At 40.9% G+C, this 20,912-nt stretch overlaps 2 protein-coding genes across 12 annotated transcripts in view; both read right to left on the bottom strand.

The window, feature by feature from the left end:
- The window catches only part of ntng1a (netrin g1a), a 270,500-nt gene that overhangs the window by 122,304 nt on the left and 127,284 nt on the right, over positions 1 to 20,912 (bottom strand). The window contains exons 4-5 of one of the 11 annotated variants that reach the window (XR_005071429.1): positions 6,962 to 7,066; positions 5,922 to 6,555 (exon numbers count right to left, since the gene is read on the bottom strand). The exons of 9 other annotated variants lie outside the window; for them this stretch is intronic. The gene's annotated coding sequence lies outside the window, so the exon portion shown is untranslated. Of the gene's footprint in view, positions 1 to 5,921; positions 6,556 to 6,961; positions 7,067 to 10,818; positions 10,907 to 20,912 lie in introns of those variants that run through there. One more of the 11 variants, XR_005071431.1, reaches the window with a different exon arrangement.
- prmt6 (protein arginine methyltransferase 6) lies at positions 1,550 to 3,065 on the bottom strand. Its single transcript, XM_037078809.1, has one exon. The coding sequence runs from the start codon at positions 2,957 to 2,959 to the stop codon at positions 1,907 to 1,909; it is 1,053 nt and encodes a 350-aa protein (XP_036934704.1). The 5' UTR covers positions 2,960 to 3,065; the 3' UTR covers positions 1,550 to 1,906.

Raw genomic sequence — 20,912 nt, 5'->3', positions numbered from 1 at the left:
TTTGAACCTGCAGATTACTTTCGGCAAGCTGTGGATGAACGAATGAGGCTGTGCAAAAATAACTGTAGCAATGTTGACATGGGCTCAGGATTTTTAAGCTAATCGTAACTGTTAAACTGTTTATTAGAGTCTAGTTCCCATCTGTTCAATAATGAACACAGTTGGTAAACAATTCTCTTTGAAACACAGTTGTCAGCTCTCAAAACTCAAATAGAACTCCTTGCAATGTAATCTGCCAAAATCCAAACGCACGTTGACTCTTTAGTATAAGTGAATTGATGACTGATCAGTGACCAGACAATGTTCTGAATTAAATAACTGATGTGTGACAATTTATTAAACGTGGCTTTCAAGCGTTTGACTGTCACAGAAAAGATTTATCCTTAATAGTTGCTTATGATAAAAACAAATACACACTTACAGCAAGGTTATTAGTGACCAGGAAAGGAATAGTGTTGCACAAACAATTAAACATTTGCTATTTTGTAGAATGCTGCAGCAGAATCACAATTTTGGATTAAGTTGGTGGCGTTTGGCAACAGATGATGGTGTGTGCTTGGTTCAAACCAAAATAATGAGCCAATTTGGTTAGCTATTAAAAACTGAAATCCAGCCAATGTAAAAGCCCTCCTGTAAGATGCAGCCTCCTGCCTGACTGCAGCCTGTCCAAGTCAATATATTGGTCTAATCATCGTTTGAATGCAGCATTTTGATCAGAGCCCACTCAATATGCATAACTAAATTCATTAGAACATCAGATGTCTGCAACATGGTGTTGAATTTATTCAACCATTGGTAAAAGCTGCTTTACATAGCGACAAAAACAAATAAATCTACTAATTAGTCAAGAGAGTTTTAGTTTCTTATGATGGTAAAATAGAGTTTCAGATGCTTCTCTATTCCCACAATGATGAAACAGTTTAAACCTAAATGCTGGAGCTGAAACATTTTTTGGGGTATATATAAAAAAAAAGTACAAATACAAGACATTTGAAGATGTCAAGTAGGACGTTTTCCTATACCCCTTTTCCAGTGGTCAAAACTCCCACTTTAACGTGCTAAGACCAGGTTTTTGTGCGCAATGGGAATGTGGAAACTGATCTAAACGCAAGACCCAGGTTTTATTACTGGACACAGCGTTGACTCTTATGAAAGCTGCTTAGGGGTGTTCTGAAGCCAAAAAAGCTTGACTTCCCACGTATGAAAATAATTGGATCGCCAACTGAGCCGGCTAACTTCAGGTTTAGCACTTGGCTAAACATGATGTCAGTGATGTACAATGTAATGATTCAGATATAAAGTCCCAGACGGCCTGCCTTGCCTACGGTTAAAAAGCCCGTGGAGAATTAATTTTGTGGAAAAGTTTTTTATGATCTAATGACGAATCAGGATAATTAGGTTCAGCTATTCTTAAAAATGAAGGAATTTGGGATGCAGCGTTGTGTTGGGTTGTAAATGGTGTAAACTGAATACAGTACACACTATTGGTGTGGTGGAGTGGGGTTCATACAAATGCATAAAAAAAAATGGGAAGGTATGGACGTTCCACTTCCTATCAAGGTGTCAAATTATTTATTAGGTGTAAAAACAAGCAAAAACACAACATAAAAACAGCATGTAATGTAGTTAACCTGTTGACTTGCAGTAGCTGGTGTCAAAAATGGGCTACGGTTTAAGACTTCAGTCTGAAACAATGGGTCAAAACCTGTGTGTATGAATAAGATGTCAGCTGTAGTCCCTTCATGCATTTGTCCTTGTGAGACAGTGCCTGATGTTATTTTGATGTTTCTGGATACAGTCACATATGAAGTCATGGCTCCACTTTTGCAGCGAGCAGGTGTGTGAACCTTAGTAACAGACAACAACACACGCATTCTGACTGTTGTGTTGTGGTTAGACTATCACACTATGGCTGAGCTTCACTGCTCCAGTCAGGGATAGAGAAGGTCCGGGACTGTCTTTTGTGCTCTCCTATCGTGTAGTCCACGTGGATACATATATGTCTGGCGCTCTCCTCCGAGGGGAACATGCTGACCTCTCCGGTCACCACCGTGTCTTGCACCACGTCCACCGGAGCGTCCAGGTACAGCACCGCCTGCTTCCAGTGCGTCTCCGGTTTGAACGGGGACGTGGAGAGCACTAGCGGTTTGTCCGGACACGGAAAAGTCACCGTGAAGTACACGCAGAAGGCGTTCACCGCCGCCGAGCCGAACGACTCGCACCTGAACCTGCCCTTCACCGACCGCAGCAGCTCCTCCACGGTGACCGAGTGCAGGTCGAGCTCGGCGAAGCGGGCCGGGTGGGAGAGCACATCCTCGACGGTCACGGAGTTCACGGTGATGTCGGCGTTCATGATGCATCTCGTGGCGAAGTCTGACATGCAGGACATGTCGACGCCGTACTGGTCTTTGACGGTGTACCAGAAGTGTAGGCGGTCCTCCACCACCGGGTCGCTGATGGGAGCGATGTAGAGCTCGGCTTTGCTGGGCAGGATGATGCCGCCCGGCTGCAGCCACTTGTCGCGTGCGTACAGGACCGAGTTGAGCATGGACTCGTGCAGCAGGGCATAACCCATCCACTCGCTCACTATCACCTCTACCTTCTCCGGTAGGTCCACCGTCTCCACTGTGCCTCGAATGACTTCAATCTTATCCTCCATGTTGTTCTGCTTCACTATTTTGACAGCCTGCTCGGCGATAGAGCAGGCTTCGACGGCGTAGACCTTCTTGGCACCGGCTTGTGCACAGAAAATGCTTAAAACGCCGGTTCCTGCCCCGACGTCCAGCACAACTTTCCCCCGTATGGACTCACTGTTCCTCATTATCGCCATCCGGTACGTGTTCGTGCGGACATGGTCCGCTATCATTTCCTCGTGGATCGTCACATCGGTGTAGCTGTCAAAGTACAGTCTGTCCTGCCGGCTTTTATCCAGTTTTCTTTTCTTTACGACATGAGACATCTTCTCTGCTCTGGTGCTGCAAGCTCTGTGTTTTGTTGTACTACTTCCGCATTGTGGAATCTGGAACTTGTAGTTCCCCGCGGCACGCGATAGTAGACACACATGATTACGCGGACTACAATTCCCACCACCAAGCGCCAGTGACGCTATGGTTGGTGTGGTGCATTCAGGAACAGTGGAGACATTGTACATGTGAGCTTCTTCTTGGCAGAGCAGCGTCAGAAACGGCGTCTCCCTCCCGTTTTCGTCACATCAGTTTGAGATGTGGAGAATAAAGCCGACTGTAATGTTCTCATAACCAAACAATAACCTGATAATACTATGCCACTGCGAGTGATGCTTTTCTTTGAGTGCAATAAGGCTATATTAAAATTCCCTATAAATACCTGAACACTGAGGAACTCAAAATTATTAGTTCTTTCGTTATGATAACCCTTATTGCAATATTACAGTCCTTGTCCCCTGTGTTTATTTTGATGAAATCATTGTTATTTTGGGTACAAAATATTACATCAGTTATAGAAACTATAAATGATTAACTGTTGCTAGGAAACTATAAAAGGACTTAAAACAAACCTTAGGTACTCAAAAATGTGTAGCTTTCGAGACACTGATGCAATGTTCGGAAATAGACTGAACAAACTGAATATTTAGTTTTGCGGGATGAAACTTCTAACTCCTACCTTTGGAGATCTGCCTCTTTTAAAAACAGCGCACAATTGTCATTATATTGCCACATTTGAGGTGTCTTTTTTGGGGCACCTATATCTAAAGTATGTCTCCGAATCATGCTGAAAAGACTTAAATCATTTTTGACAGGAAGTTGAATTTTTATAAGATTCCTGAAACGGTTTTCTGATGAAGCAATGTGTGCGTAGTGTATATCTTTACACATGCACTGTTACACTCATTAATCAGATCTGTAAATGTGCAAAAACTGACTCTTACTGTCACTGGCGTCACCCAAACCTCTTCATCACCACCATCTACGACATCTTAGTGAGCAGTTACTTCCCTTTGGAGCTTTCAAAAACATACAATTATCTGATATGACGAATACTTTAAAGTGCAAAGTCAAGATTAAGAGACGCCATTTTTTTATCTTCCAGGAATAAATTTACGGCGGCACCACATCCTGCTGAACACTAGAGACACATCATATAAAGTAACTACTTGTCATTCTGCCTTTGCAGGGTTTTATATTTCAGAGTACAGCTGTGAAAAGTCGACTGAAAGAATAAATCTGCAGCTTTTCATGTCCAATAATTAACACAGGTTCCAGTCACCTATAGCACATCCTGTACAATCTCTATCTCATAACAAGCTGAACGAAACAGCATGGCCATTACCAGTTTTGCGCTTTCCCCAAAGTTATGGCAGGCAGAACACAGCTGCTGTATCTAGACAGCCCTGTGGGACCCTCTCCACTGTCTCTGAGATCTTTGGCAAAAGATACTGGACAAATCAGCAGGAGCTGTATCCCATTTCATAAAGATGAGAAGAAAGTGAGAAGGAAGCAGTGGGTTGTGAGAAGAAATACAGCAAGATCCTAGGTATTTTGTTGTTTTCAAGACTACATTTGAAAGCAAGAAGACAGCACAGTGTGATGCAGGGTATGTGAAATAACAGCATTGCAAAATAAGTAGAAAAAATATTGCTGGGGAATTTGCGTGCGGATAGATGGGTAGGTGGGTGTATGTGTGTGCATTCACATTAACATGCTTCTTCTAAATTTGTATCCAATGCTGCTTTTAAAGAACTGGCACTCCTGGGAAAATGTGTGCATTTAATAATTCAGCCTTTTCGAAACTAAACAGAGAATAAAGCAGGGAAATAATTCTGCATGAACTGATATGTTTTCATCTTGAGTAATGGAAACAGCAACCACCCAGGGAAATGAGCCATACCTTTGTAGTAAACATTGACTTTATATTCAAAGCTCCCATTTTCCTTTCGGATGTATTTGATTTATGTTAAACCAGAAACACACTAACATCAAACATTATCTTCAGATGCATTGTAATCCTAAAACATGCCAAATATCAAAGCTGGATACCCACATTCAACTGGTCAAAAGCAAAATTGGACTAAATACAATGGAGGAATGGAAATATACAATAGCATAGATTACTGGAGCATGAAATGCAGACACTGGAATAGAGATAGTGATTCTATGCACTTGGCAGGAGGGTTTGCAGGCGTTGTAGCTGGTAGACAGAACAGACAGACAAGCAGCTGTTGGCCATGTTGTCCTCTCCTCCTCTCAAGCTTCAGGTGAAGCTGCTGCCAGTTCCAGACACAGCCAACACCCAGCTCCCACCGAGATGCCTGGTATTATTTACCTTTATCCTTAAATTACGTAAATGGCAATGTGTCCATCTGCACTCATGCAGAGATAAGCCTGATTTCCACCCAGCTGTCACAGGTGACCAAAGTTTAGGTCACACACGATGCATCCGGTAACATCATTGTTTTCTTATTAAGATTCCTTATCGGGATCCGGCCCTCCCATTTACTGTGCAAACTAAGTTAGTTTCTTCAGTTTTTGGAACTCGGAGTTTGAAAAGGATGCTTTCACGTGTGATGACACTGGAACTTGAAATGACTTCTAGGAAATGTCATAATTGAATTAATATGCGGTTAATCACAACCCTTACTTAAAATTCAACAAACACCACTGTTCAACTCAAAACTTCATCATGTTATGTTTTTTTATGTTGTTATTTTTGTAGCATTACTTTGAATTTAATATTTAATATGGATACTCAAAAAGCAATTATCTGCCCACCTGGAGCTTTAACATCTGTCTTCTGTCTAAATCCGCGGACCTCGCTGCAAAAAGGACGGCCAATTGGCGGCTTACTGCCCAGTATAAAAATGGCTAGTGTTCTTTGTTTTACCAGGCTACAGGTCAGATTTCCCTCTAGCACAATACAGTTAAAGCTGAAGGCGATCAGAACTGTTGGTTAGGAACAGACTGTGGTTATAGTTCATTAAATTAATCGTAAGACATGGAATCGTCCAGCATTAACCAATGTACTGGGCTGTTTTGTTTTTTGACACACGCTTGCACTCACACATGTACACACACCTCCTCACCTCATACTACCAGCCAGTCTGAAATACTGCCTGTAAATCCAGAATACTTACCCTACTCTCAAATGCATGGAGGATTTTAAACCACCACATATTTGCACAGATATGCACAGCTCATCTACCAGCTCTTTAATTAAACTTGGCCAACTCCTGTTTGCATAATAAATCGCAGTCCCACGTACAAATGATTGGAGGTATGATCAGATCTAAGAGAGGGCACAGGAGTGTCTGAATGTGTATGTTTGTGTTCTTATACTACATGTGCCAGAGAAAGTGGGAGGCTATACCAGTGACAAAACAAAGAAACTGAAAAACAATAAACGATAAAGTGAGTCGTGCTTCTATAGAGGTGTTGAGAGATGAAGGGAAGCACTGTGTGGGCTCTCTGTACTGGAGGCCCATCAGCAGCTGTTCCTCTTTGTGGCCAGCTGCTGTCAGCATGCACAGCCTCATGGGAAGTGCCTGTGTCCTGTCAGTAATACTGGACCTGTCAGCTGCAGCTATAACAAACACACACACACACACAATAACCCACCTTGCATACTTAAGATATGTACAGTATACATGCATGCCGACACGTCCAACTCCCAACTCACCAAATATGGCAGCTTGGTCAGTAGCCTTGAGCTTTAAACGACAACACTCTGCCTACCCCTCCATGGTAGTTTTGCATGTTACAGTGTGAGGGCTCTGCGGTCAAGGTTGGTGGAAAAAAAACAAGTTGCAGCGTCTACTCAGACTGCAAAAATAAAGCTTGCTGACAAACATTCCATCAGCAGTGCTCGTTCAGGTTTAGGCACCAATTTTACTTGATGAGGCACAAACACTACTTGGATGGGTTTCGGCATTAACACTACTCGGTTAGGTTTAGTCACAAACACTACCTAGTATGAACCATCCACTGACCTGGACTTGTGTTGCTCTTCATTCTACTGCACTAGATGGTTTCAAACTTGGAAGTGTAAGGCTGTATTTGAGGCATTCAGAGTGAGAATGGCCTGGCATAGCAACCTGCACAAACAGAAAAAACAAGGCCACTGCCAGACACCTCAACCCACACTAACACAATAGGCTGATACACACATGCACATAATTGTCAAGAATACATACAATAAGTGCTCAAGGGCATGCACACACTTCCACACACACACACACACACAGCCATCAGTTTTGGTGTCACGATCACCCATTTCAGAGGAAGGCATACTGCTGAGCAACAAATACAAAGGTGCAATGGCTTTATATTGATTGTTCCCAGGATCGATACCAGGCTACTTTGATATCTCACTCCCAGAGAAAGAGCCACATCTGTGAACAGTGCTGTGTCATAACACACTTTCCATCTCTTATTCACCTCCTTATTCACCCGTTTCTTACAGCAAACCTAATTCATCTCACCCGAAACTCTGTTTCACGCATGGATCCATCTGGGTGCCTTTTCCAAGTGTGGGTTATCTAGTTCCATGCTTTGACATCTCCCTATATGGACACAGTGTGTGCCACTACTTATCGGTGGAAAAGTTATAACAACTGCCAGAGCAAGATTTCCTGCACCAGGCGATTTCATTTGCCTTGTTTGTACAGTCCACGAAACACCACACATCCGCACACCACTCCTGAGCTCCTATCCCTCCTTCCAATTGCCTCGACCAATCTTACAGGATCTTGCACTGTCAATCCAGACCCCGGTAATCAATTCATTAATTACATCCTTTTCCCTGCAGACTCACTTCCCTCACGCCACCCCAGTATCAGTTACATTACACTGCAATTAGATTAAATTACTAAGTACAACCTGCATGTGACAGCTATTATGGCAGCGTCAGAAGGGTATTATGCTGACTCCACGGCAAACCCACGGCGCAATTTGTAAAATGGAAATATTGTCTGTTTGTTAATGGAGGTTATTTGATCAGTACATGAATGATAAGACACTGTGATAGTCCCATCTGGATTCCAAAAATAAAAATCCCAAAGTCTGAAAGAGTTTTGCTGCTCCAGTATCGTATTTGACAATATCCAATAAAACATCATGGCCAATAAGTAGAAAGAAATTATACATAAATATTGGGTCCACAAGTCTTAAACCAATAGTCAACATACTTCTATATTGCATTTTATTTGGTTGAAATGCTGTGTAGAATCTAAATTAATGGTGAGTTAAGTCTTATACACTCTACTATGTACTATGTTGTATTAATATGACAATGTACTGCGTGATTCACACAGGTATATAGAGGTGGAGGTATGTTGACGTTTGAAATCTTGCCAAGAGTCTATGGCGTCACTATAGACAATATGAAGCCGGTCTTTAGACAGATAATTTTCCAAAGCGTTGGAAAATCTGAACTGATTATGGTTCAGGATATTACCAAGGTCACTAGTCTCTTCCCTCTTGGTACGATCAGCAATGTCCATATCAAATATTATGGTAATTGATCCAACTGTTGTTCAGATATTTCAAACTGGATCAAAGAGCTCGACCGAGTCGTGCCACTAACATGGCTAAATAATTCCAAATGCCTAAACATCCACCAAGTTATCCTTGAAGCTACACTTATGGGCCTCTCACAAAGCATCCTTGTTTTCAGCTGGAATTTAAATGTGTCTCAAAAGAAGCACTGCTTATCAGACACCTGCAACTTGCTCCATCAACAGCTCAATGATTTTTATTGGTGAACATAGTGCTTCAAGTGTGATGATGTCAGAACTGGGACAATTTCATGCACGTCGGAACTGGTGGCACTGATGTCATGCCAGAGAGTCAGAGAGGGGATTGAAGGAAGCGCTGCCCGCTTCCTTTGATAATCTGCACTGATAATCAATTAGAAATAGTATCACTGCTGTTTGTCATTGTGTTTTTATGTATTTATTCCTGTGTTTGATTAGAAAAGAATTGAGAAGCAGGATTAACCAATGGATACATAAATTCTCTTGAACTTCTGGTGGGGATGATAAATAAATAACTGTAGGCATCTGGACATTTATACCCAGCAACCAGTTTTGCACGCGGTTACCTGATTATCCTGCCTTGTACGCGAGACTTGGAATCTTCGACTACTTCTTCCTCAATAACATCAAGACGGGGACTATGGATCACCAGTAAGCGTCGCCGACTGCAGACCATTAAGAAATCAATTCTAAACCCATTCTTCTTCTATGAGAAGCAAATAATTCACCTGTGGTGCAAAGCGAGCACGCAACATGAGGCAAAGGGCGAGAGATGAGTTGGAAATCCAGTCAGCTTCATGCAGAATCCTGCTGTGTTTGCCATGAGAGGATCAATCCATTTGGCAAAAGAGAATGGTAGTTTGTGTAATGCTTCTTGCAACTTTGAAACACTCTCGGGAGAGAAAGAAGTTAGAGTTGTGAGAGTCCTTTCTTTCCAGCTGTGAGGAGATCAAAGTAAGGAGGCAAATATTGCCAATGGATTAACACAGGCTATTAAGACGTATTTAGCAGAAAACTTGATTATTGAGAAGTCTGACTTTTTTGTTCTTGGAAATATGCTTGTTGACTTTCACTTTTGCCAAAGTGATACGAGAGTGATACCACTGATGCATCAAACTTTTAAAATTTGTTTGTTTTGGCTACAAGGCAATTCACTCTTTCTTTTTGTGAGGAATTTGAGAGGATGAATACCATACTCACTTCCGTATGCTAAATACAAAGTTGCAGATTAGCTTGAAGCTTAAGCAGTTTAGCACCAAGACTGGCAACGGGAAAACAGCTAGCCCGGCACTGCCAGACTATTTCTTTTAAAAGCTTATACAATCGGGTTTGACAGAACTTGATTCACTCTTGTTTTCTAACATGAGTCGACACATCCATTAGCACTTTGGGGGGAGGTTATGGATCTGTGTCATTCCATCTTTGCTCTGTCTCAACAGTCACTCTCCAGTTATTTATCCATCCTTTTGTCCACCTCATCCAATATATCAGATTAAGACTCACAAGTTGAAAGTTTCTCTCTTGCTGTATAAATTATTCAATTCATGTTGTTATGTTTGGAATTATTTTTTATGAATCAAATCAGATGCAATCATACATGTATTAAATTATCAAAAATACTATTTAGAGTATGTATTGAGTTAATTCGTGCACAACACAAAACATTTATTATGTGTGGATTGCATCATGCATCATGAGCATACCATTAATGTGCTAAGGTTACTACAAAAAAAACATAAAGGAAAGCCGGCAGTATGATTCATACCATTACACAGTGGTGTTGTATCGTATGTGTCAGGGGGATTTCCATAATAACAAGAACACAATCATGTAATGAGCAATGTTTGTGTTGGGAGAATTTGCATCGTTACCTCCTGTGTTCTGCTGTCAGTTTTAATTCTGCTCATGTACTTTGGAGCAAGTTTAAGTCATTCACCGGGAAAGAATTAATTTGGAAGCGCTGTCACCTGCCATGATTAGGCCCATTACTTGTTTACTGCCTCCGAGGCAGCGTGTGTGTTGGCTTTTGTAGCCTAAGTATGATATCACAAACAGCCGAGGGAAGAAGTTAGGAGGTAAATTTCGACTGAGGAAGAGTAGATAAACAGGCGCCGAGCAATTTGAAAACACTGACACACATAGCTTTCAGCAGAAGCCATAAAAAAGAGATATGGAGCGTCATAATGCATTGTACCATTTTCTTTTAATTCAAAACGCCTCACAGTTTAAACATTTGGTTATTTGTCGCTTTGCCATTATGCAAGGTCACGATAAGCCAGACAGCTGTGTTCTCAGCTTCATTTGTGTTTATTTTCCCTTCAATAAATAGACTGAGAGAAAGCCCTGTACTTCTGAGGTGATAAGATCCTCCCAGCTTGTGCTTGGCGCTGACCTTGGGCGCTGCAAAGTAAAAATCGATGCTCTTTCAGAAGGACAGAAGGCAGTATTCACTTTCTGTTAAGGTAGTGTGCATCTTCCACAGAAGGCAAGACAGGGGAAAAGAAAACCTGTGATGCCAGTGCGTGTCAGCGGAGGGTTTATCTAAACAGGCAGTCACAGACACAAAGAGACAGCGGTATGGATATTAAAGGATTGGGTAAGAGTAGAGCTCACCAATAGCGCTACATTGTGTATGTTCAGGTATCCGTCTCAAATCAAACACGGCTCCCTCTGCCTTATGAAGCTGCCGATGCATAAAACACCTCACATATTTAAATGTCTTTAAAGCTGCTGTAATCAATACATTCATACTTAGATAAGATAAAATTAGCCATGTGTGATGTGAAAGTTCCAGCGCAGTCACCAGAGAAAAAACGTTTTTGCAAAAGGAATACATGCAAATCTGTCTGGTCAGATGTGGTTTTTGTGCCTAAACCTTACCAGATCATGAGCACAGCCTTGTCACTGCAGGAAATTAAACATAGTGTCCGAAGAAATGTGAAAGATTACATTTTTTTAACATGTCTGATAAGTACTCTCATTCAGGCAACTGGGCTGGAAAGTTTTCATTAGCAGTGTGGAACCCACATTTAATTACAGGTACTCCCAGCTTTATGGAGCTTGATAGCTGTTTCCAGCTCATTGTTTTGTCTTAATGGCAGACAACTTTAATGATCTGGTTTCTCCCTGCATAGTGTTGTGTCAAGACACAGCAGGCAGTTTAGTTAACGCACCCACTGCTACCTGCTAAGTACCGAACAGCAGAAACAGCAGCAACTTGCTAGTGAAGGTAGTGGATCAAAGAACCACTGTTCACTCAGGAGTTGATGGGGAACAGAAAGGTGAGTGAATATTGGACTTTAGTCAGGTCAGAACGTGACCCCACATGATGATGAGGCTGCTTTTTTCCTACTGGATATGTAGATATGCAACTGCAACAAGTTCACCAAGTATGTCACTGTTATGTTTACAACTCGTGTTGACTGCCAAGTGGCCTAAAATCTGTTCATACATACAAACCCAGTAGAAATTATGCAGGGGGGGAGCATCCACCTTGTTAGCCAAAGGGAACAACACGTGCCCCCCTTTGTTAACCTACCAAACCTCTCCATCCAGAAATAGAAAAACTATTAAATGGTGTTAAATCATGATGCAAGCTAGAAAAAGATGATGTTCTAAAGCTCTTTGATTTTACATTTCCTCTGAATCCCGCTGTTCTGTTAGCTTCATCTTGTATCTGTAATATTGTCTTGTTAATAACTGAGTAATCGCCGACTGACTTTACCATAGAAATGTGTATATATAAACACAAATCAGCATAAGCTTTCAAAAGCTGTATTACAAAAGCTGTATTGAAATCAGAATCATCAGAGACACAGTAGTAATTTAAAAGAGTTCTTTAGGATAAGGCTGTGAAAATGTGGCCACTCCACCCACCATCATCCAATAATTTCATCTCAGCAGTCTACCCTCGAAAGCAGTAAAGGTGTTAATTTACTTGAACTACTACATCAGCTCTTATTCACAATCTGGGAGACACCAGTGAGAAGCAACTTATTCTCACTATTAGCTCAAATGAAATCCTTCTGACCGGTCACACCACAGGAAGTGATGAGTCAAAACAAACTTCTGCAACTCAGCAGTGTGTTCTTTGGTCTCTCCTGTGCCTGCAGTATGCTTTGGAGGTAGTAGACTGGCAGTAGTAGACGTAAGGGTGCACCTTAAAAGTATCATCTCCATTTGTTTGAAATGTTGACAGAAATTTTATGTTTTTAACCTCTCAAATTAGTATGTCTTGAGTCACTAGCATGCACAGGCTTGTGCACCTGAAAAAAATTGAGTTATTCAGTATTTACAATGCAAGGACTAGATGGATGATATGAAAGAGACTTTATTCTTAAGGCTTTTGAGAAGTCAGTGTTTTTCAAGCATTCATTACCAAAACTGTTACTACACCATAAAAAAGGGGAGGGCTGAAATATTACAAAATGCGAGACATGACAGTTTAAATGTCCAAGCCTGCTCTACCTCTGCAGGAACGATCAAATGTTGGTTAAAGGCATACTAATGCTCCAGACTTTCACTGACTGAGGACAGGTGGTGAGAGAATTAGCTATACTGTGTTACTGCTTTCCTCTAACCAAATAAAAAAATCTGTTGAGGAACATTAGCCCTGCTGCTAATTGCTTGGCTCTGTGTGTCTACTTGCTCACATTGATCCCTCCACAACGTCCGCCAGTTGAAATGGAATTGTGAAATTATGGAAAGTGGAGAGAAAAAGGATATCGATGCGACATTCAGCCGCACTTATAAGGTCACTAGAAATGGTCACTATAGAGCACGAATTCATATGACACTAGTGGATTTTGTTCAGCTATGGCATCAAGTCTCTTTGGCTTTAAAGTGGCACATGCTGTTTAAATTCTACATGAATATTTCAACTACGAGGACATGAATGTAGCCTCTCCACAAACCCAGCATAATGGAAACACTCCTGGTGGGGACATTTTAAATATCCTGTTCTCTGACCCGCTTGGAAAAAGAAAAAGGTAAAATCTAGCCAAAAATAGTGTAGAACTAATTTGTTAATTGCTGTTAATCCACACGTTCTCGTAGACAACCCACTGCATGGTGAAAGCAGCTGTTCTCATACTTGCATATATAGTGGAGTGTTATTGGTGGATACCACCAGATAGCACACGTTAGCTTGTTATCCCAGTTGTCCCTGCTGCCCCTGATGTGCTCACTGACTGCTGACCTCTTCACATCCCCATACTGGCGCTTCAATTAACCTGCCCTTCATTTGTTCAGGTCTGTTTCAGGTTTGTCACTGGCAATCGACCTATTCAGTGGTTGAGGCATGAGGATGTGTTTTGAACACAGGTCAATTTGGGGCACGTGCTAAAATAACTGATGCTGTTGTTTCTTACCGTGACATAAAAAGCACGATTTCTGTGTGAAACCTTAAAATATTGTTGAAAAGCGAAAACAATTTGTGATGATGGTTCAACTGTGATTCCGTGGTGATTAAACTAGACTCCTTGCTTGCTTGGTCTCGCATTTATCACGTAGGGTGCGAGGTGTCTTGGGTTCAAATTAATCTCACTTCTAAACCTCTTTGAGCGTATCAACAAAAACTGAACATTCTGACTTTGTACAAAGAGGTTTTAATTCAACTAAAGTTTACTACTGATATCAAAGTTAGTGGTACTGTATTACTAAACATTATGTAATACCTCTGTGAAAATGTCAAAACTGAACATTAAAATCTTTGTCATAGAATTATTGAGTGTCCCAGTTGTATTTGATTGCACTGGATTTTGCAGGTGTATCTGCCACTGGCCACTGATACTAAGGGAATGTGACAAGTTGTTTAAATATAAAACATCATCTCCTCCTTTGTCTCTGCACTGTGATGTGTGCTTGGCTGTTATTAGCATGTGAGCGGTTTGATACACAAAGTTGACCCAAAGTAAAACGTACAGTCTGGCCTTGGGTGGTTCTGATGTCCTTATTTGAACTTGTCATGGCGACTATGTGGGCCTCAGGCAAATATAGCCAGTGTCCTCAGGCAGAGTAAACAAAGTGCTACAGTCCACCCCAAAACAGGCTTGCTTTCACATACCAAAGACACATCACAGCAGCTGCCTGTTTGGGTTAAAGCCACATATATAATGGAACATTTCTTGTTTTTGTGGCATCTTAACATGAGTTGCAGCACGTTCCATCAGGGGAATTGCCTATTTCTTTACTCAAAGTTGTGCTTGTCTACAACTGCCTAATAACGACACTTTGGGTGAGCACAGCTGCTTTTCTCCAAGGGTGAACTGTTAGAAAAGCCTCTGCCTTTACTTTGAGCTTTCTAAAAAAGAGTTGCACTTGGGAATCCAGTGAGCCATGACTCTTCATTTTGCTTTGTGTTCATCCCCAAACAATGACATCATCTATCTACACGGTGCTCTGCGCAAGTACCTCCATTCTGACCTCTAATTGGCGAGGCAGTGTGCGCCAGAGGGAACATTACACTGCATTCCTAAATGGCTACTCTGGGCCACTGCACAGGACATTTAGTTAAAGTTGGTCATTCTCCATCCCTGGAGATCTATCCACATTGCCTGGAAGAAAGTGCAAAGACATACAATGTGCTGGAGATGTCACAATTCTGCCGTGAGATCCCTTGATGCAGTCAAGATGGCAGGCTGCACAGCATGGAGCTAAGTAATGCCCCACTGCATCTGGCTAATAAGCTGTAAATAATCGTCTGGCCTTCTCTCCCCTCTTTTTCTCTGTATTCTTTCTGGCATAATAAGAAAACATTCAGTCGGTTCAAGCTTTTTTTTTTTTTAACAACATAGGTAATGAGTCCCTGCTGGAGCATAGCTCGTCTTTATCAGAATTACCTTCACATAACGTGAATGTAAATTACAAAAAACAGGATTTCAGCACACTCTCAGTAAACCTTTGTTCTTGCCGTACATCAATTTAAACTCCTGCTGGCATTTTTTTTCATATTTTTCAAAGTCATTGTGGTTGTAGGTGTAAACAACAAAGAAAGTCAGAATTTGTTGTATGTTCTGTTCAGGTCTGGTATTATTTTTTAAAGTATTTTTGGTAGATTAATTTCAGTCAGACAATCAGTAACAAGATAAATCTTCCCTCCAAATGTTGTCAGAATGACCCAAATGGATTCTGAGATATTGCTTTTCAGTTTGGAGATTTAAACCAGAACTGAAAATGCTTCTAGAGGTGGGACTTAGACGCATGCTCACTTAAGTTTGCATTTAAAGCTGCAAAAATACATTTTCTCGTATCAAAGAAGGATCAAATTACTCTGTGTAATGTGGCAGGAGTTGCTTATAGTCACAAACACTCAGGTAATTATCAATCCATCTCGACAGTTTCCACTTTAGCAAACGGTTCAATGTTTTGGTTTTAAGTGCCGAAGCTTCACTGTTTGATTCACCCTCAGTGCTTTCGTCATGTTCAGCAGCAGAAGGCCGCCATTTTCTCATTAACAAGGACCACTACCTATCCAGCACTGAACAACAAAAACAGAGTTAATGACCATCTGGTGAACATAGTTGAGCATTCAGCAGTAGGTGGGGATGCAGCAACATCCTCCTTTGACAATGTAGTCTTAGTTTTTAAGACACTCAAAATGCTGCACTTAGAGTCTTTGAATGCTTAAATTGATATGTAAAATTGGTTCAAACCAATTGTATTTCATTTCCTACTCTGGGTCATATGCAGCTGTCAGCACTAGCATTCATAAAAACACCATCATATCCAGCACCACAACTGTCTGCAAATATATTCTGATGATTAAGCACTTGAAGCTTTGGGCTATTTTGTCAAGGAATCATTTATTTTTGAATGAGAAGCTCATCCGTCCAATGCAGCAGACCTCCTGCAACCCAAATGTAAAAGTGGTCTCTCCTGTGAAGTTATTAAATCAAATTTAATCCTGAACACTGAACTGGGAAATAATGTAATCAGTTTGTCCTCCTGAGTTTGCGATTCATACTGAGTGACAAACTGTTCGACCCACCCACAAATAATAAACTTCATCCTCACAAACTGCATTATTCTATACCCATTAGCTTTCCATATGAAATCAATACAGCTTTATGAACTACACTTTCTTCTTCTTCACTTCAGGTTGCAGGGAATAAGACAAGCTTATGTGACAAGTGTTGCCAATTAATTGGTAAAAATGTCACACCGGTTCTAGTGTTAGACTCCAAATGTCATGCTTTCGAAAATGTACATTTTAGATCATTAAATGTTCTTAATTTTTTTATTCAAACTAACATTTACAAATGGTCTGCACGATTTATCCAAAAGCTGTTAAATGATTTGCAGAATAGGAAAGATGCTTTCAAAAAATAGATATACATTATCTGTCATTACTCATGTCTACAGCTGTCAACTGGTTGAACAGTCTAGTGGCTTATTTTGAAGACACTACCTCAGAAATACTTGGTATATGTATAATAACTTTAGTTGAACTATTGTAGAAAGGAGGGGAAAAAGGCCAAGAAAAGCTGTTAGGTTATCTGTGCAAGTAGCTGATTATGACCCATTTTTACATTTATTGTTAAACATCTGGTGGCCATCGTAATTATGGCTGGAGCAGTGGAGGAAGTAAGGGGACGTATTATAAAGAGTGACAAAGTCAAGATATGGAGGAGGTCTGCTCAAACACACCCAGACTTTCACCCAGTAGTCCGTTGTTCATGTCCTGCATGAAACTGAAAGTCAACGTTGGCTTATTTTGACTTAAAATAATAATAATACTAAAACTTAATATTGATTTATATACATGCATAATCTTGGTTACTTGAAGACTGCACTTATTTTATTCCAAACCATGACGTTTTTTTTTTTTTAAAAGCTAGCTAAGTAATTTGGTGCCTAACCATACCGTGATGGATAATGTTAACCACACGACACAGAGGGTCTGTTAAAACAAAGGTCCAGTTAGCCTGTTGTTGATACACTCCAGCTGTCTTACATGTTGTTTTAGGAGTCACTGGTCTACTATTCAGATGTGTAGGAATGTGGATGTGTGGAGTCTGTAGCTATTGCAAGATCATTTGAATCACCAAGCACTGGTCAATGAAGCTGGTGTGAGGTTAGTGTTACTCTTATGATTAAAGAGGCTGGGAAAAAACATTCTCACATTCTTATCAATGGGGTCCAACATGAAAACAACTTTTTTGACCAAAGTTTGAATTAATTTGGTTGTTTCATATGATAAGAGTTCTGTATTTTTATTTATTTTTTTATTTTGGATGTGTTCAGCCCACTGGTTTGAAGTGGGCCACACAGCCCTGGAAAACGGCAATGTCATGTTAATTTACGTTGCCGGGCCCCTGTCAATCAAACTGATCAAGCTACACCCACTCAGTCCTGATGGAGCAGAGTGTTAAGAAGAAAAGCTCAAGATGTCTCTGTTTTATTTCCAAACTGCAACTATGACTGCTTCGGATGTAGTGCTGAGTATTTAATATTACAGAAAAATAGCTGAGATTTGAAAACACATATTCAAAGTCTTTGACAGGGTTACTGGGTCCTGTGTAGCAACACGTCGTTCTTAAGCTATGGTTCTTCTTTTAATAACATCCTACAACTTTAAAGTACAAAGTCAGTTCTATGACACATCAAGGCTAACAACTGTTCCTGACTACTGTGCTTCTACCACAGTATAACTCACTTAACATTGTTCTAAGTCACTGAAAAAAATCACACAGGTTCAGTTAGCAAGCCAGTTAGATGTAAATGGTTTTGTGCATGATCAAATTCCACAGTGCTTCTGAGTTTTTTCATACCTCCTACGGTGTGTGATAAGTGCAAACATGCATGATGACTCTATGAATACAGCAGCAGCCTTTGCGTATCTGTCATAATGACACCTAGCTAACAACCACATGAACTGCCTGTCTAATGAATCCCGCTGCTGGGTCTTTTCCCCCAAAAAGACCCAGTAGCTCCTCCGTGTCTCCTACAATGGGAACAAATTTACCAATCGCGACCTTTTCAACCTTTCCTCATATTTTCCAGTGATAGCATGAACAAGACCTTTCTGGAATTTGAGATTGCACACTGTTGCCTGTAAATGAAATGCAACTGCTATTAAAAGATATCCCCATGTTGAATATTTTTTCAGCCTTCAGCTCCAAAGTTCTTATTTTGCATCACCTTTTTCTTGGGGCCAAATAAAGTATAATGCTTAGCTGGCAAAGGCTGGGTCAGAGCATTTACGTCTGATAAATGGGCTGTGGGAATTCCCGCAGTGCTAAATAGGGATGTGTGTAATGCAACAAAAACTGTAGATTGGCTGATTTTTCTTTTTATCTACTTCTTAATAGGGGATATCAACTGCATTCAATCATTTAAATCCCTTTTTATTGTAATGCTAATTAAGAAATGGGAATGGCCCAATTACATACCTTAATTAGCAAGTAAACACAAAAACAACACACACACACACACACACACTCGGCTGAACAAATGCATTCCATCATGCAGAGTTTACGAGGGTCCCTGCCTCCTATCCTACTCACTACATCTGTAACAAGGTCTCTGCTTTTCTTCAAGGTGACTAATTTAATTTCCCTGATTTGACTGACCTTTGCCAGCGTTGTTTTGATGGCAATGATTTCCTGTCCCTTTGCCTCAGCATTCGCAGCAAACAGAGCAAGTGTAGCGGTCTGGCTTATGTTCCCGGCTCGGAGATGAAATGTGAAGTGAGCTGTAAAGAGATCCTTGTGTGTGACTGAGGGGTCACAATGCAGAAACAGGTGAAGCCAAAGAGGTTTAGAGACAATACACTGAAGTGTTATAAAATGCTTGTGATGATGGGTTTGGGTGTCCCCTGAAATTTTAAATAGAGCTTTAACAACATTATCCACTATTTCAGAGGGTAATTCTGATTTAAATACATCACAGAACAAATGAAAACAAGACCGACGTGTAAAATCTGAATTTAAGAGATTACAATTTAAAATAAAAATGTCACTCTAACAGTGCGCTGTAGTGTAGGACTTTATCTAATACATCTCATCTTGCCTACATTACAGAAGTGTCATGTAATCAAATCTAAATTGGGATCAAGGAGAAGTGAATTGCCTAAAAAAAGTCCACAGTACAAATTCAAATGCACAGCACCATTCGCTTCAGTGGGCCTACAAACACAACTGAAGACCTTTGAATTGCGTGCAGTATAGACAGAATAGGGGGTCATTGTTGTTCCACCCCTCATCTGGCAGCAGAGGTATTGAAAAAGCTGAACTGGTGTGTGTAAAAAGGAGCTTGAGCCAGTGAGGCGCCACGACAGGACAGGGGTGTGATGTTTTGACGCCATATTATGTTTGCCATCCACAACTGGGAAATAAAAAGCAGCTGGCAGCAGTGAGCAGTTAACTAAAAGAGGACGAACCGCAACCAGAAATGCAAATTGGGGACACAACGACATCCGGGAGCTTTTCACTGTCCGAGCAGAGGAAGAGATCAGCCTCCATGTAACATGGATGCCAAGTCGTGCCATTTTTTTTAGAGAGCTCTGCCTGGCACATACGCAAAATGTCACACTACACACCGATGCTGTTCTTTTGCACATCATGCCTCTTTCTTTTGAGGAATGCTGGCATATCATCATGTGAAAAGGGCTAATGTTGTTGGTGCTTAACCACCCACTGTAGAACACTGTAAATAATTTGAAATCCTTGTGTCACTTGTGTGCTTGTGAGTCCTCATACATAGGAACAAACAAGCGGCGACCACTCCACAAAATACTGCGCAAGACCACTACTGTTGGGTGAAAAACTTGATCGTGCAGGGATTATGGAATACATAGAATTTGATGCATGTGGCTTAATATTTGTAAACCCACAAACCAGTAGGGCATGTTATGAGTGACTTGTCGGTTTGCTTCCAGCCCAGAGCCTTTTGTCATATTTCCCCTTTCCTTCTTAGTCATCCCTCCTTACACATATTAATTATGTTTTTAAAATATTGCATCAACAAATTATAGTTAGATTAGATATAGTTAATCATTTTCAAATGATGCAAAGCGAGCTATAGCAATGCTTAAAAATACTCTCAGGACTGTAACTTTGGATTAAAACTGTGAGCACATGATCCCCCACAAATGCAACATTAAATACCCAAAGCGTTCATTTTTTGCTGTCTCTCCAAAAATGTGCCTTATTAACAAAAATGTCAGCATACACGACTTTGTTCCGCTCTCCTCTGCATTCAGGGAGACTCCTGTGGGCCGTGCATAGTGTACTACCCTTGGGAAGTGTCTCTTTAACAAAGGGTCTGTCTGGTGGAATGACCTGCACAACCAAGAAAAAGTGTTTTGTATTTGAAAAGCACTGGGTTTTTCCTGCCTGGTAGCTTTTCTTTCTCAGAGCTGAGCCACATACACGCTATTTTACCAGTTTTACTGATATAGTTTTTA

This window comes from Acanthopagrus latus, chromosome 19 (assembly GCF_904848185.1).
Source record: "Acanthopagrus latus isolate v.2019 chromosome 19, fAcaLat1.1, whole genome shotgun sequence".
In the NCBI taxonomy this organism is placed as follows: Eukaryota; Metazoa; Chordata; class Actinopteri; order Spariformes; family Sparidae; genus Acanthopagrus; species Acanthopagrus latus.
Note: the sequence above shows the minus strand (reverse complement) of the source record. Positions and strands in the feature narration are given on the sequence as shown.

Excerpts from the sequence above, each read along its gene's own strand:
- prmt6 (XM_037078809.1), bottom strand. The coding sequence starts at position 2,959 with ATGTCTCATGTCGTAAAGAAAAGAAAACTGGATAAAAGCCGGCAGGAC.